This window comes from Salmo salar, chromosome ssa20, assembly GCF_905237065.1.
Source record: "Salmo salar chromosome ssa20, Ssal_v3.1, whole genome shotgun sequence".
Lineage (NCBI taxonomy): Eukaryota > Metazoa > Chordata > Actinopteri > Salmoniformes > Salmonidae > Salmo > Salmo salar.
Window position 1 is genome coordinate 75,963,550 of NC_059461.1, and position 17,741 is coordinate 75,981,290.

General features: G+C 41.7%; 1 protein-coding gene across 3 annotated transcripts; it reads left to right on the forward strand.

Moving 5' to 3' along the window:
• The first annotated feature begins 3,935 nt into the window (after positions 1-3,935).
• LOC106581356 (calcium-binding protein 39) lies at positions 3,936-17,323 on the forward strand. Of its 3 annotated transcripts, none has more exons than XM_014163360.2 (9): positions 3,936-4,147; positions 8,673-8,833; positions 9,360-9,524; positions 10,093-10,211; positions 11,990-12,158; positions 12,311-12,370; positions 12,805-12,870; positions 13,266-13,409; positions 13,519-17,323. In XM_014163360.2, the coding sequence occupies exons 2-9, from the start codon at positions 8,720-8,722 to the stop codon at positions 13,705-13,707; spliced, it is 1,026 nt and encodes a 341-aa protein (XP_014018835.1). In that variant the 5' UTR covers positions 3,936-4,147; positions 8,673-8,719; the 3' UTR covers positions 13,708-17,323. The 3 variants fall into 3 exon arrangements, with proteins under 3 accessions (XP_014018835.1, XP_014018836.1, XP_045559897.1); XM_014163361.2 differs by having other exon boundaries at positions 3,948-4,142; XM_045703941.1 differs by lacking the exon at positions 3,936-4,147 and having other exon boundaries at positions 6,340-8,833.
• Positions 17,324-17,741: the final 418 nt, after the last annotated feature.

Genomic DNA, 17,741 nt, shown 5'->3' on the forward strand with positions numbered 1-17,741 from the left:
GTTTTGAGAACATCCAAGACATTGACATGTGTCACATGGTCAGAAAGCAGATCAAGCAAGACCAGATTATGTTGGATGCTTGGAAGCTCCAGCAGGAGTTAGTCGTGGGCTCTTTCAGCAAATACTGGAGAGAGCGGGAGGAGGGCATTGGACCCATGCTTGGCAGAGTGCAGGAAATAGCCGCTGTAGTTGTTGAAGTTGAGGTAAGAACACCACAGCATGCTGTAAATCAGCTGGTATAATGGTGGAAACAGGGAGTGAAGAAATAGCATTCAGGTTTCTATACAACTCACATTGTGCACTATAATAGCCATCAGTATTGCCCCGGTATTTTGGATTGGGTTAACTCACTTTTCAGGCCTGTTGGGTTTTTATATAAATGCATTGTGCATGTTATGTTATGTTATGTTATGTACATAGCCCATCTATAAATAGCCCAAACAACTACCTCTTCCCCTACTGTATTTATTCATTTATTTATTTTGCTCCTTTGCACCCCAGTATTTCTACTTTGCACACTCATCTACTGTCAAATCTACCATTCCAGTGTTTAATTGCTATTTTGTATTTACTTCGCCACCATGGCCTATTTATTGCCTTTACCTCCCTTATCTCACCTCATTTGCTCACATTGTTTCTAGACTTATTTTTCTACTGTATTATTGACTGTATGTTTGTTTTACTCCATGTGTAACTCTGTGTTGTTATATGTGTCGAACTGCTTTGCTTTATCTTGGCCAGGTCGCAGTTGTAAATGGTTAAATAAAGGTGAAATAAATAAATAAATAAATAAATAAAAATGTTTAGCCCAGCCGGGTCACCCATTGTACAAGTGCGTGGTCGACGTCATCCATGTCTAAGGACGTCAGGAGATGGTGGAAACCGGCCACTAGGGGGCAACAGTGAGCACTGTAACCGTCAAGTAGGTTTCGGTTTTGCTACAGCGTTGTGGACAGATTGGCAGATAGGTGTAAGCATCTGATTCAAAAGGTTGCAAGTTCAAATCCAGCGATAGAAAGTTGATTTTGATATTTTTGTTTTAAGGCTATCCCAAACCTTAACCCTTACCTCAACCATTCAGAGTTAATATCTAACCTTCAAAATTCAGAGTTAATGCCTAAACTTAACCTTAAACACTTAGAAATTTGACGTTTGGAAGAAGTTGGAGAAAAATGGATGAACGGCTAATTCTGACGTGAGACTGTGAGAGCTGGTAGGTTTAGCCATAACCCTGCACCTCTGTCTCTCATGCAGAATGACTTCGATACTCTTGAGTCAGTGGTAGATTGTTTACTGGATTCATACAGTATTTATACAGACATACTGTATATGAATTACTGATTCATTACTGCGGTTACAATATTCTCCCAGCATGTGAGAGTTGTAAGGTTTTGATATACGTATTCCCACTGGGCACACGGGTTGAATCAACATTGTTTCCATGTAATTTAAATGAAATGACGTTGAACCAATGTGGAATAGATGTTGAATTGACGTCTGTGCCCAGTGGGCTGTATCTTGTGACTGTGATCTTGTGATTAATCATGTTAACTAATCTTGTACCGCTAATCTTCCCATCAAGAGTCAGAACTGCAGGTCACCTGCTCCAGTGACTATGACCTCCTTGACCTCTGACCACTGACCACGTCTCCACTGAACGCTACCCTCCAGACCCCTACCACTCCCCCCCTCTTCCTCCCCATTCGCATCCCTCCCTCTAACCTCCAGACTACCGCTGCTCCACCCCTCCCTCTTCCCCGCCGCCTGCCTCCACTGAAGGTTCCACTGCCGACCCTGGCATGGCCATAGACCACCCATCTCCACCCAGACTGAGGGAGGACAGACAGGCAACTCTGACAGGGCTGGAAACCCTGTACTGGTAAGAAGACTGATAAGAACCTCCCTCTCTCTCTGTCAGTCAGATCCACACACATGGTGTCACATAGAGGAAAGCTAGTGTAGATCTGTCAGACTATAGCTGCGCTGGAAAGATGTTTCAATGTATTATGTTTCTCACTCTGGACACTAATGGAGATCATACAGGAGAAACCAATGAGATGGATTATGATGAGGTAGAGGAGATTGATTTTGAGGAGGTAGAGGAGATTATCATACTGTCTGATGAGATTGATTATGAGGTAGAGGAGATTATCATCCTGCCTGATGAGATTGATTATGAGGTAGAGGAGATTATCATCCTGCCTGATGAGATTGATTATGATGAGGTAGAGGAGATTGATTTTGAGGAGGGAGAGGAGATTATCATACTGTCTGATGAGATTGATTATGAGGTAGAGGAGATTGTCATACTGCCTGATGAGATTGATTTTGAGGAGGTAGAGGAGATTATCATACTGCCTGATGAGATTGATTATGAGGTAGAGGAGATTGTCATACTGCCTGATGAGATTGATTATGAGGTAGAGGAGATTATCATACTGCCTGATGAGATTGATTATGAGGTAGAGGAGATTATCATACTGCCTGATGAGATTGATTATGAGGTAGAGGAGATTATCATACTGCCTGATGAGATTGATTATGAGGTAGAGGAGATTATCATCCTGCCTGATGAGATTGATTTTGAGGAGGTAGAGGAGATTATCATACTGCCTGATGAGATTGATTATGATGAGGTAGAGGAGATTATCATCCTGCCTGATGAGATTGATTATGAGGTAGAGGAGATTATCATCCTGCCTGATGAGATTGATTTTGAGGAGGTAGAGGAGATTATCATCCTGCCTGATGAGATTGATTATGATGAGGTAGAGGAGATTATCATACTGTCTGATGAGATTGATTATGAGGTAGAGGAGATTATCATCCTGCCTGATGAGATTGATTATGATGAGGTAGAGGAGATTATCATACTGCCTGATGAGGAAAGGTTCCAAGTAAAGCAAGAGAAGGAAGAAGTGAAGGAGAAGAATGAACAGGAGAATGAGACAGAGGAGGGCAAGAAATGTCACAAGACCATCAAGAAGAGGTGAGTTTAAAGTAGACAGAAGAAAAAGAAATAGTGGAGAGGGAGAAGCTAACAGACAGATGGACACATACATGGAGATAGTAAAGGACTGTGTGACTCACAATTTTGAAGTGTTGCAGTAGTGTCCACATTGTTCCATTCATGTCAGTGGTTACTGTCTCCCTCACCTGGTTTATCAGATGGTTGAGGAAGATGTTCTGCTGTGGAGGCTGCCTTCAGAAATGCTGAACTGAAATATTCATCACACCGCAGCCAGAGATCCCAAAACACACACACACATATACACAGATGTGCGCCACAGACATACACATCAGGGATTTACATTTTCTTTCATCCTATTTTTCAATAAGCATAAAATCCCATCCTGATGTTTGTTTTGCTCAGATTAGCAGGTCTTGGTTTTGGGAAGGTTCTAAAGCTAATAGAATACAGTGGTCTTATTTCATTAATTACAACTTTATAAGGTTTAGCCTCTTTACTCTGGGAGACCTGTACACATTGATCTCCCGGAGTGCCTTAATAAGGTTGTGCCTCACAGGGAAGTCAAGAATAAAGAGAAAAAGCATGCACGCAGAATTGCTCACCAAACATACTTTTGTCTAGGGTGTGTGGATTCACCTTAACCCTCTTTAGGTGTGTGTGGATTCCAATGATGTATGTACTGTATACACCACAGGAGGTTGGTGGCACCTTAATTGTAGACAGGCTTGTGGTAATGGCTGGAGTGGAATGGTATCAAATACGTGGTTTCCATGTGCTTGATGCCATTCCATTAGCGCCGTTCAAGACATTATTATGAGCCGTCCTCCCTCCTGTGATATACACATGTTTATGTACATCATTGGTGGAATCATTCATGCACTCTTTTCCTGGTGTACGAGCGCCTCCCTGTGGACACTCGCGAGCCCCATGTGCCGATGCTATAGCGTTATACGACCAGCGGGGGCGGTAGACCTCGATGCCCAACCACATTGCTAACCAGTCCACTCGTACACATACAAGGACTAGGATACCTAGCTAGCTAGCTATAAAACATTTAAAACAAGGGGAGGCGACAAATAAGGAAAACAAAGGAGTTTATAATCCAACGGGACATAGCTACATTGCCGTTAGCTGTTCAAGCACATCGGCGGAGAGTGAAAAGATCGAGTTTGTAAGGTTTGATATTATGTGTCGTTTTCGATGACAATTAGCTGGTCTGCCTACATTGAATAGCTAACGTTAATGGCAATGTTAGCTAACGCCAGGCAGTTAAGATAGCTGTCTAGCTAACGACGTTAGCAGAGGCCTGTCAAAAGCTTTCAAGCATATAACGTTATTTGTTAGCTAACGTTAGCCTGGCTACAGTAACTTATCAGTATGAAGTTAGCTAGATATTATTATCTAGCTAGCTGCTACACACGAGAAGTTAGCAAGACCTTGAACACAAAACAATTAGCAGGATCGCAAAAGGAGTTAGTACAGTAGCTAGTTGGCACGGGTGTCTAGTTAGTTGGCTAGCGACAACGTTGGCTAACTAGGTTTCTAACTAGTTATTAACTAGCCAGAAAGCGTTGCCGTTGTCTTAGCTAAGTTAGCAAGCTAGTCATATTTAAAGGCCTGTTGTGTATTTAGGCCTCCCGTATGGACCACAATATGAGCTAACGTTGGTTGGCAGGCAGGCTGAAGGGGTTGCACGACTATTGATGGATTGAAATCATCTGATAATGAAACTAAAATAGTACGTTAGCCAAATAATTGACTGGCTAGCAAGGTAACTACCGAGTTATCAAACATTTTAGAACTAGTAGTTTGTTAGCTAGCCATCACGAAATGATATTGTGCGCAGACGCTGGCTGACATCTTCACCAGACACTATTGTATTGTGCGGTTCACTGTGCGCTTGCTGATGATAACTAACATGGCAATGAGCGGTTGATGCAATGTTTTGTGGTAGTGCACAGTTAGTTCGCAACTGCATAGGTAGTTAGCCAACTGTCTTCTAACTAGTTAGCTACACTATATTTTCCAATTTAGCTCTCCAATGCTAGCCCGTGCTAGTTAAATTAGGGACCAATACCAGGCTACCGGTCTCACACGAGTTGCATGTACGAGTACCAAAATCATAATGGAAAAACACCATGCAATCTGCAGAGATACAATTGTGAATGAGTTATTCCCTATCTAGTTAGTTAATACTTAACAGCCTTATATATGTGTTATCTGCTGGTCTACGTCATGCTAATAGCTAAAGGCGGTCACATTGGCGTAGAGCAGAGTTGCCCAAACTTGATTTTGGGGCCTCCCCTGGGTGCACGTTTTGTTTTTTGTCCTAGCACTACACAGTTGATTCAAATAGCCAACTCCCCAAGCTTTGACTATTTGAATCAGCTGTGTCGTGTTAGGGAGGGGGGGGGAACAAAACGTTTACCCATTGGAGGGGTTGACACCCTGGAGTAGAGAAATGGTGCCTACATTAACAAACTTTAGCCTGTGAGTGAAAGGTGGATTGACCACCTTGTGAAGTTGAAAGGTGTGCTGAGATTAATATCGAATTAGCCAGAGCTCAAACCGGGGGTGGGGTATTTGTCAGTGTTTTCTATTTCAATCTGTTAACATGTGACACATCACATATGTGACCAGGCTAGGTCTTGCTTTAGTGCTGGTTGGTTATATTTTTGGCTCCAGTGCTGGGTTCTAATTCTAAATGTAGATGCCGTGCCAAGACATAGGTCAGAGTCTGAGCCAGACTGCACCAGACTTTGGGTTCACAGGTCAGGTGATGATCCCATCTGGAAACAGGTTGCCAAAGCAGATCGACAGAAAGACATCACCCTCGGTCTCATTTAGTATCCACTGCATTTTGGCAGTGGTGTAAAGTACTTGAGTAAAAATTCTTGAAAGTAGTACTTAAGTAGTTTTTTTGGGTATCTGTACCGTACTTTTACTTCGCTACAATTCTGAAGAAAAGATCAACTTTTTACTCCATACATTTTCCCTGACACACAAGTACTTCTTACATTTTGAATGCTTAGCAGGACAGGAAAATGGTATAATTCACACACTTATCAAGAGAATTTCCCTGATTATCCCTATTGCCTCTGATCAGGCGGGCTCACTAAACACACATGCTTCATTTGTAAATTATGCCTGAGTGTTGGAGCGTGCCCCTGGCTATTCATAAATGTATATATTATTTTTTTTAACAAAAAAATGGTGCCATATGGTTTGCTTAATATAAGGAATTTGAAAGTATTTATACTTTTAATACTTAAGTATATTTCAGCAATTACATTTACTTTTCATAGTTAAGTATATTTAAAGCCAAATACTTTTATACTTTTACTGGGTTACTTTTACTTGAGTCATTTTCTTAGGATATCTTTACTTTTACTCAGGTATGACAATTAGGTACTTTTTTCACCACTGCATTCTGGGAGTAATTTCACTGGTCTTGACTGTACACATAACATTGCTATTGGAATCCTTGCAGTCTTTTGATAGCTGAGGAACGCTCAACCCCGCTCTCTTATATCGAGGCAGAGTTGCGCATTGATAACGGGTCGCTTGATTTGCTAGCAGCAATATTAAGTGACAATCAATCAATACTTTTATCAACTACAACCACCTACTTTCCTCATTTGTGTTGCTCAGTGCAAATGTGATTGTGCCAATTGGATCTCAGTTTAGGTAGTATTTCAAGGGCACTACGTCTCCAGTTAAGCGACACAATTGAGGAAAGTTGGTTGTATTCAAGTTTTTATTAAAAGTATGAATTTCAGTACCCCGCGGAAGGACCGCAGTTAGGTACCAACTTAGGTATTTTAAGAATTACAATTTTACAAGTATCGACTGATGGTGACTCGATGTTTTTGCTAAAAAATCACACGACCAGTTATTAATACTCAACTCTGCCTCGATATGAGAACAGAGACTTCCTCAGTTGTCTTTGGACTACCTGTATTGTCATGGCTGTTTGTAAATGGGGGACATTTTAAGTTGATTACCTTTCTGCACCCTTTCCATACAAACAGCACACCCATCCCTTCATGGTGTGAGTTCAACCCTTCCTTATCTGATCTTCTGCCAGACCAAGGAAGCCAAATTTATCACCAGGGATGTCATTGACACCTTGAACAGCTGTGATACAGCATATATAACCCCACCCATGTCCCAGTCCCCTATTATCAGTAGGTAGATCCAGCTAAGGCCTGTATTATTAAAAAGTGAATGGGTAGGTCATGGAATGTGGCAATTTTGATGGTGGAGGCCATAAAAAAAACTGAACTAACCATGAGGGGTTGCAGTTGCTCAGGGGTCTGCTCCCTCTGTGTAATTCTACACATTTTGCCACGGGGTGGAGAGAAGATTTAGAGATTTCTGAACTAATTTCATGCAACTCTACTACATTTTGCCATTGGTCTGAGAGGAAAATTGGCTGTTTTACAGCTAATTTCTAGCAATTCTAAACATTTTGACATAGGGTGGATAGAAGGATATCATTAACGGCATACATGAGTGAGACTAACTAACCCCAAGCTGGTAATTTGAGCATGATAACAAGTTTAGATAGCAGGCCACTAAACTAACTTGGCAATCTAAAAATTGACTATCAATGACTGACACAGCAAAAGAAACTGCTGATGCACAACCAAATTCAGAAATGTCACCTTGTGTATTCTACTATTCTAACTCGCAACAGTAAGATGAGACCCTGAGTTCCCTATTTAGCTATTCTATATTTTTTTTATTTGGAAATTCATCCCAGGTCTGCCAGTTGCCCATCTCCGTCCTAGATAAAAGCTCAGTGAGAGAAGTTCTGACACATTCCGCTGAGGGGCACATGCATTCCCCTGGCTCTCACTGCTCTACGCCCTGACTACATAAGGTTATAAGCACCTTAGTTTGTCTGGGGAGGGGTGTGAGTTGAGAGAAAGGATATGTGGCTGAACAGTGGTGTGTTAACTACACTAGTGGGGAGAGGCTGGAGAAGGGGAGAAGTACCGGTAACATGTGAGGTCATGTAGAGGCCCCTTTGGAGTAGGGTAGGGCAGAGGACATTCTACCTCTGGTCAGTGTTAGTCAATGATTACAATCAGTCATGTCTCAACATCACCTCCCCTTATGATGCAACTGGTCAGTAAACCAATCAAGAAAATCCATAGTTACAAAGTAAACAAAATTCCAGCAGTTAGCCTGCCCTTTCAACAACCTCGCACACAATTAAAGTAATGATTCAAATGCTTGATATCAAATCTCAGTATGAGGGTGAGAATCATTTTGCTTTCAGCTGTTTCTGTCTTCAGATCAATCTGTTTAGCCTGCCCCTCTACAACCTGTTGTTTCTTAGCAATATGAGTCTTAGTGTCAGTATGACTTATGAATTGTGAGTCAATAGGCTATGTTGTATCTTGGTATCAGTATGATGAATAGTGAGTCATGTAATAAGTGCTGCCTGCCTTGTGTGTTGTACTCTGCCCGGTATTATAGTCCCCAGGTAAACTCCTGGCCCTGGGTTGGTTCATGGGAGAGGTCTGATTAGTACCTTTGTACTGATTGGCTCCTCTTCACTGAGCTCTCTGAGTCAGTACCGATGCAGTTTGAACAACTTCTGTCACTCTGTTTGGTGTAGTCTTTCTCTGCGGATCCCTTTCCTTCATTATCCCCTTCAGTTGTTTATCTTTTCTCTCTCCCCTGTGGATAGGTAGGACTGTACACTCGCTACTTGGTCGACCACGGTAACTCACCACGATGCCGTTCCCCTTTGGCAAGTCCCACAAGTCGCCGGCTGACATCGTCAAGAACCTGAAGGACAGCATGACGGTGTTGGAGAAACATGACATCTCTGACAAGAAGGCTGAGAAGGTAAACAACCAATACACACACACACACTGGTACAGACGAGTACCTCCTAGGTAAACCTCTCCCACTACTCTAACATGACTAGTGACCTCAGAGATTCTATGGAAGCCATGGAGTGGGGAATTTCAAACCTGTCCCTCTGCGTTTGAATTGACTACAGTGTAAGGCAGGGCTCGAAAACCCTGTTCCTGGAGACACACCCTTCTGTATGTTTCCGTGCCAACCCCAGCTGTAACTAACCTGATTCAGTTTATCAACCAGCCAATTATTAGAATCAGATGCCCTAGATTAAGGTTGGAGTGAGAACGACTAGAGACGTCGGTCTCAAACCTGTTGAGGGTTTAGTTTCCTTTCCTTCCTTTCATAACAAGCCATCTCTAGACTGAAAATAGTGTATGATGGGATCATTTCAGGACAACGTAGGATGGTGGGTGTTTGCTAGATCATAGGAAACACTATGGTGACTGATGGAGAGCTAGCTAATGTAATGTAGAGCTCATTTCTCCTGTCTGTGTGTGTGTGTGTCTAGGCCACAGAGGAGGTGTCTAAGAGCCTGGTGGCGATGAAGGAGATTCTGTATGGCACCAATGAGAAGGAGCCCCAGACAGAGGCGGTGGCCCAGCTGGCCCAGGAGCTCTACAACAGCGGCCTGCTCAGCACCCTCGTAGCTGACCTGCAGCTCATCGACTTTGAGGTGAAACACTTTTACACTGTTTGTTTCTTTCTGTTTGTCTGTCTTTGAGACAAATGCAGGGATATGAGAGATTTCTTTTGAGATGCTGACTAGAACGGTGGGTTTCTTTGGGACGGAGAGACATTTATGTCAATGTACAGAAAAAGACAAGACTGACTGTTCTCTTTTACTGGCACATGGACAGGCTTTCACTTATTTATTTTGTTTTGTGCGTGTCAGTGTGGTGTGATTCTCCTCTTTGACACACTCAGCCTCCACATCCTTCAGTTGGTCTGTGTCATTCTCACCCATCAGAAGAGACATCTGTCTTGGCTATTCTTGCTGTGGGGAGGCTGAATTTGATAATAGGTGCAAAACCACTCAATGATACTATTTTGAAATGTGACGATTCACTAATGGTGCTAATAGGTGAATCTGTTTATCACCATAACATGTATAAGAACATTGCATTCAGAAAAACTTCAGTATTAGAAGTTCAAAATAAGAGAACTTTGTTTAGTAACTACTGCTGGAAACCATGTCTGTTTGAAATCCTTTCCAACATTCTGTCATTTCTGTTCACCATCAGGGTAAGAAGGATGTGGCTCAGATCTTCAACAACATTCTGAGACGTCAGATCGGGACGCGGACGCCCACAGTGGAGTACCTCTGCACTCAGCAGAACATCCTCTTCATGCTGCTCAAAGGGTGAGGTCTGTGGCGCCCTAACCTACACTACAACCTGTTATTTACAATGTTGGGGTGTGGTGCTTCTGTGTTTGGTAAAAAGTGGATACCTTTTAAGTCAGTCAAGTTTTATTTGAAGGGAATTACCACATTGTCTCAATATACGTTACAGAAGGATTAAATCAATGGAAATGGAAAGATAAATAATGCAGAAATGGACAAACAGCAGATATTGATAGTAATACCTGAAGACATTGACAGTGTCTTCTATCAGGGATCATTTTGTTCTGGAGTGGATGGTGGGAACATAATTACAAATACTGTGTAGACTGCAAATAGATATTTGACTGAAACATAAACATTTCAAACCTTCGTATACATTTGTATACAAGCACGTGTTCCTGTATTATGCGTGGAAATAATTACTTGGAGCTGATTTCCAGTGTTTTATGCCCCCCCCCCAAAAAAATAAATAAATTTGGGGGCCCAAATAAAATCCCCTTGTGGGCATTTACTGTGTCGTGGGTTGTAGTGTGCAGTCTTGTGTCTAGGGTTGGCCTGATATTACCATAGCATCGTGATGTGACAGACAATGGTTTAGCTTATTTGAACTTGACTGGTACCCGCCACAAAGAACAAACTCTCGCAGGGCAGCACACAAGTGACATTCTGAGTAATTTGCCTATTCCTGTTTGCTATAACCTATTTCAGTAAATGTGTGGTACAGAAAGCAAGAGAGGAATGTAGGCCAGACAGAGCAGATCATTATTTATTTTAAATACCCGACACTCCTTAACCATTTTGTGTTTAGCTATTTTAAAACTTGGCTTGTATTCCCTTCTCTCTCCATTCGATAGGCTATATGAATATGACTGAAGGCTATGCTTCATTGTGTTGTGCATGGCTTTCTCTCAATCAATCAATCAATCAATGTAAAGGAGTTAATAAATCTGTTATTTTTAGCGCCTAAACATAACGTAGCCAGAGGACTAATAATGAGGGAGCATAAACCGTATCAATAGCCTAAAGAACATCTAATGACCAGTTTTAATCAAGTTTAAGCTTATTAAGAAATAAATGATCAATGCGGACCATGAAAATCCTTCCAAGCGAGGTTGAAAACCAAATGGCCAATAACCTTTTCTTAGGCCAGTAGGAGGTATATTATAAAAGCTTTACAACAAGTTAGTTATGAACGTTCGCTTATATCACCAAATATTCTAGCCTACGATGGTGTTGTTCTAAAGTTGTGGCTTTCAAAAATGAATGAAACTCTCGATAGCCTAAGACTAGGCATTGGCTATTGTCAATCACAGCTTTATGTTAGAACAAACAATATTATGCATTTTTCTATTACTTTGAGGCAATTATTATTCAGTTGTGAAGACTGTAGACTGCTATCCAGGCCATGATGTAGTCCTAAAACCACTCACTACAGTTCCTCATCAGTCACTGCTCCATCACAGCGCACCACACACACACCTGCTCCATGCTAAAGCTCCTCCACCAGAAAGGAATATTAGAGAAGATGTGCCTGCTCTTGGCCTGTAACCAGGCTTTCAACGTTCTTTCATCATAAATCATCCAGTTGCATTCGATTTCATGTTGTAGCCCAACTGTCGTTTTTAGCAGTTTTTTTATTTATATATGTAATATATATTTTTGTGGGTTTGGGCGATATCATCATATCACAATGTTTTATGGGTACGTAATCACGATACAACAGGTTGACGTCGCCCAACCCTATTTGCATCGTATTAACTGGATACCTCCTTCCTATTCCAATGTCCTCCTGGCAGGTACGAGTCTCCAGAGATCGCTCTGAACTGTGGCATCATGCTGAGGGAGTGTATCAGGCACGAGCCACTGGCCAAGATCACCCTGGGGGCTGAGCAGTTCTACGACTTCTTCAGATACGTGGAGATGTCCACGTTCGACATCGCTTCAGACGCATTTGCAACTTTTAAAGTGAGTTTTTGGAGAGAAAAAAAAATATATATATATTTTTTTCTTAGAACAGCTGTATCTCAGACCCTCTAGGACTGTAAGTTTCTTGGGACTTAGATAGATGGCCTGTATTTTTGAGCTCATTGGTTAAAATACCCGTGTTCTTCTTCCAGGACTTGCTAACGAGACACAAGATTCTGAGTGCAGAGTTCCTGGAGCAGCATTACGACAGGGTAAGTCCTCCACATTGTTGCAATGTAACCCGGTAAGAACACATCTCCATGATGCGTTTCTTCAAATAGCAACCTGTCACGGTTAACAGAGCTTTTTAAGACGGTCTGAGGTCACGCCAGGACAAGCTGAGTTTATTTGTGCTAAACCCCAGTCTGACTGAGTATTTCAGAGACATCTCTGAGATCCATGAAAAGTATACCAGGGAATATGGAAATTAACTTGCAAGTGGCAGCACAGTACTCAGGAACTGTTTTTCTCCTAACATATAAGCCAAGCATTTGACACAATGTGGCTGTTCTGAATACAAGGCAGCTCCCCGTCTATCAGTGCTGGAAGATCACTAGTTGGCTTGTCACCGAGTTTTCAAACAAGCAGATGCACTCTGAAATAGCGGCTTGACATTCACTCAGATGATTGTCTTTCTCCCCTCCAGTTCTTCAGTGAATATGAGAAGTTACTCCACTCAGAGAACTACGTGACTAAAAGGCAGTCCCTCAAGGTAAGAGCGTGGGTTCTGTTTCTGTTGTAGTAAACAGCTCTCATGTAGTATTTCTATGCATATGTTTTTAATGGCTAAATATAGTGGTGGTCTCTTACATGGTGTTTGGTTACTGAAAATAGCAGCAAGCTGACCGATGTAGCGCCACCCTGTAGATGGAGTAGGTTTTAGATTTCATCTGCCTGGTAACGTCCTCTCCAATTTTTGCCAATGCATAGCAGTATCTTCACTTTGCCTTGTGTAAACCCAACTATAATGATTAAATCTATTTGATATAGTTTTAGTGGAATCTTATGGTTCAAACATGGCAATAAATAAATCATGACTTTTTCACCTACCCCAGACTGTAATTGCAATTAATACTTAATGTTTTTTGTCACTCTGAAACAATTTAGTTGCTGGGAGAGCTTCTTCTCGATCGACACAATTTCACCATCATGACGAAATACATCAGCAAGCCAGAGAACCTCAAGCTAATGATGAACCTTCTTCGGGACAAAAGCCGCAACATCCAGTTTGAGGCCTTCCACGTCTTCAAGGTAAAAAATGTTTAAAAACCGAGACTAGCACAAGGCTATAGTAGGCGGTGCAATTTGACTGAGCTGGGTTGGATTGTAAGAATAATTTCTCTTCTTCCTTCCCCTGTAGGTGTTTGTGGCCAACCCCAACAAAACACAGCCCATCTTGGACATTCTTCTGAAGAACCAGACCAAACTCATCGAGTTCCTCTCCAAGTTCCAGAACGACAGGACGGAGGACGAACAGTTCAATGATGAAAAGACGTATTTGGTCAAACAGATCAAAGATCTGAAGAGGCCGGCCCCCCAGGAGGCCTGAGGGAGGGGCTAAAGGTGTCCAGACAACATCTGGATAACAGACTTGTCAGCAGCTGCTGCTGTTCTAGTTTTTCCACCATTTGAGGAAACGAAACAAAAAAATAACGCACCCACATCAAGTCATCAGGAATTCTCCAGCTCATTCTGCTGTTCAACACAACGGACATTCAATTTTTTTTTTCTTCTGATTTCTTTTTCTCCTTTAAAAAGAAGAGCTGAACATAATAGATGCTGCACATTAAGACATGTGGAAGGGTAACATCAACAACACAACAAAGGTCATTCAAGCAAATAGTAACAATGAAATCTACATTTGAGCGCTATGCAGACTTCTGACACACACACATATAATGCTATAATATCAGCATAAACCTCGAGATGGCAAGGTACTAGCAAAGTGAACATTGGGGTGTTGGTTGCATGCCTTGTTCAAATGTGACAGATCCATGGCTGTGCTTTGGGCTAAATGCTGGCTGAGAGATTACATTTCCAGTCTTGCCCTGTCTACTTACAGTGCCACAGATGGCAAAAAGCACGTACCAGCTACAACTCTTATCTATGCCTTCATTGTGTACAGCAGCAACAGTGATGCATTTTAAAATGGGTGCTCAAATGGCCTCACTAAACCATGCAGCTATTGGTGTTGTGAAACAGCACAAAGCAGATGGTATGGATAAAATGCTAGATATTATTTCGGTACATGCCTGAATTGGGTTTCTTTTTTTGTTCTGGGAAAGGGTGAACGTGTACATATGCCATTAGTGTTTTTTTTTGCTTTGTAGATTTTGTTGAAACATTGACACATGGATATACAGTACTAGTCAAAAATTGACACCTACTCATTCAATGGTTTTTCTTTTATTTGTACTATTTTCTACATTGTAGAATAACAGTTAAGACAAATTATGAAATAACATATGGAATCATGCAGTAACCAAAAAGTGTTTATTTTAGATTCTTCAAAGTAGCCGCCCTTTGCCTTGACAGCTTTACACACTCTTGGCATTGTCTCAACCAGCTTCATCTGGATTGCTTTTCCAACGGTCTTGAAGGAGTTCCCACATGCTGAGCAGTTGTTGGCTGCTTTTCCTTCATTCTGTGGTCCAACTCTTCCTACCCATCTCAATTGGGTTGAGGTTGGGTGATTGTGGAGGCCAGGTCATCTGATGCAGCACTCCATCACTCTCCTTGGTCAAATAGTCCTTACACAGCCTGGAGGTGTGTTGGGTCATTGTCCTGTTGAAAAACAAATGATACTCCCACTAAGTGTGAACCAGATGGGAAGGCATATCGCTGCAGAATGCTGTGGTAGCCATGCTGATTAAGTGTGCCTTGAATTCTAAATAAATCACTGACAGTGTCGCCAGCAAAGCACCCCCAACTCATCACACCACCTCCATGCTTCACAGTGGGAACCACACGTGGAGATCATCCGTTCACCTACTCTGCGTCTCACAAAGACATGGCGATTGGAACCAAACATCTTTAATATGTACTCATCAGACCAAAGGAAAGATTTCCACCGGTTTAATGTCCATTGCTTGTATTTCTTGGCCCAAGCAAGTCTCTTTCTTATTGGTGACCTTTAGTGGTTTCTTTGCAGCAATTCAACCAAGAAGACCAGATTCATGCAGTCTCCTCTGAACAGTTGATGTTGTGTCAGTGTTACTTGAACTCTGACACATTTATTTGGGCTGAAATTTCTGAGGCTGGTAACTCTAATGATCTTAGAGGTAACTGGGTCTTCCTTTCCTGTGGTGGTCCTCGTGAGAGCCAGTTTCATCATTAGCGCTTGATGGGTTTTGCTACTGAACTTCAAGAAACGTTCTACTTTTTTAAATATTATTCTCCGTATTGTCTGACCTAAATGTCTTTAAAGTAATGATGGACTGTCGTTTCTCTCTGCTTATTTGAGCTGTTCTTGCCATAATATGGACATGGTCTTTTACCAAATAGGGTTAGGGTTCTGTATATTCTGTATACCACCCCTACCTTGTCACAACAGAACTGATTGGCTAAAATGCATTAAGAAGGAAATTCCACAAAATATTATACTTTTTTTTAAAGGAACACCTGTTAATTGCAGTGCATTCCAGGTGACTACCTCATGAAGCTGGTTGAGAGAGTGCAAAGCTGTCAGGGCCAATGGTGGCTACTTTGAAGAATCTCAAATATATAATATATTGATTTGTGCAACACTTTTGGTTACTACATGACTCCATGTGTTATTTCATAGTTTTGATGTCTTCACTATTATTCTACAATGTAGAAAATAATAGTAAAACTAAAGAACCCCTTGAATGAGTAGGTGTCAACTTTTGACTTGTACTGTGTGTATATATATATATTTGACTTTGAAACAAGTTTTTTTTGTTAATTCTAATCAAGTACATTTTGAAAACAGTGACGGGTAAAATCAGACATTATGCGTTTCATTTTACTTCTGAATTGAAATGGTTTTTATTTGTACATCACTTCAGCCAGGGCCAGCTCTTACATTGTTAACCATTAATAATAATTAGTACAGCTGAGGAATGTCATGGTATTAGCCTGGATCTCTTAATCCTCATTGTCCGTCTGTATTTAAGTAACTCAGTTAAAATGTGTTGGGTGCCAGGACAGAGGGGTGGAGGGGAGCCCGCCCGGGGGCCAGGACAGAGGGGTGGAGGGGAGGCCGCCCGGGAGGGGAAGAGTTCTAACGGAAACATGACATTTGTGCTGAGCAGCCAGGTAATAGTCATGTTGCATGCATCAACCAATGGTTGCATGCTATGTCATCAACTGTCATTGACTGACAGATTGCTATAACATGATGGAGTTAGCTGATATGTAAAATATCTATCCAGGCGTTTAAGATCTGGCAGGCTTCAGCAACGCTTGGGCAGAGGAACACACCCTTCATCTCCCAACTGGAATCTGATCTGGGTGTTTGTGTGGATTTCAGGGAATCGGAACATTCTCCCCCCCACTCATCCACTCTGGTTTATTATTATGTTCTAATTTCACCGCTTTCTGGTGGTGTCGGGGTGTTGCAACATTCTGATTTCCCCCCCATTTCATTGGGGTTAAAATTCCAGTACAATCCCGGAGCATTGTGTATTATTTGGAGATTGGCTGAGTCAGTGTAAAGTAAACAATCTGCCATTTGAAGCACAGTATTTATTTGAGGGATGGAGTTGATTGGATGATATGAATATCTTGCATATATATCACTCAACAGACATGTTTAATTGCAGTGAAGGATATGGTCAGAGTGATGTTGAGCCGAGTGCTTTTGACTGAACGCTCATCCATATATCCCAATAGACGACTGATCAGCCATTTCATTGTGCAAACCAACAGAGAACAGTACGCTAAAGACCAGTATTCCTCAATGCATATTTAAATTGCATGTTCCTCTACTGGCTGCATGGTACTCTACATACAATGTTGTGCTGGAATTTTCTTCCAAATTTTTTTTTTTACATTTGAGAATAGCCAAATAATCTCATGCTTTGTCTGACCTCCTAACCTTTGACTCCAGTCCCAGCACATTGTGTATGGGTGCTTTCAGAAGTGTCAAAGGCTCTACAATCTAAACAACAGAAATAAAGGATAAACATTTGGAATAAATTGAACCTGTGGTCAGTGTTATTAGTCTCATTGTCCTTTCCTGTATCTGTCTTTGTGCTGAATGTCTGGAAGAGTAAAATAAAACACGTGTTAATGATGCGTTGAGACATCGGTGCTTGTGGGGATTGGGATCAGAATCCGCTTGAATTTGGACGCGCAATGTTCGACTTCAAACAAGGAAGTGAAATGGAATCTATCGTTCTATATTGGGGTAGGCAGTTTTTAGCAACAGCTGTGCTGGACTGTGGTCGACATGGATAATAGTTCTGACGGTACAGGTGGGGATGATGAAAGTCATGGACCTGGATGGTTTATGGTGAAAAAGAATGTCCCTGGTATAAGTGCTGCTGACAGCAGTGGAACTTCTAGTGTTGAGACCGTGAAGGTAGTGGAAAACAAAAGTAATGAAAAATTTTATCATGT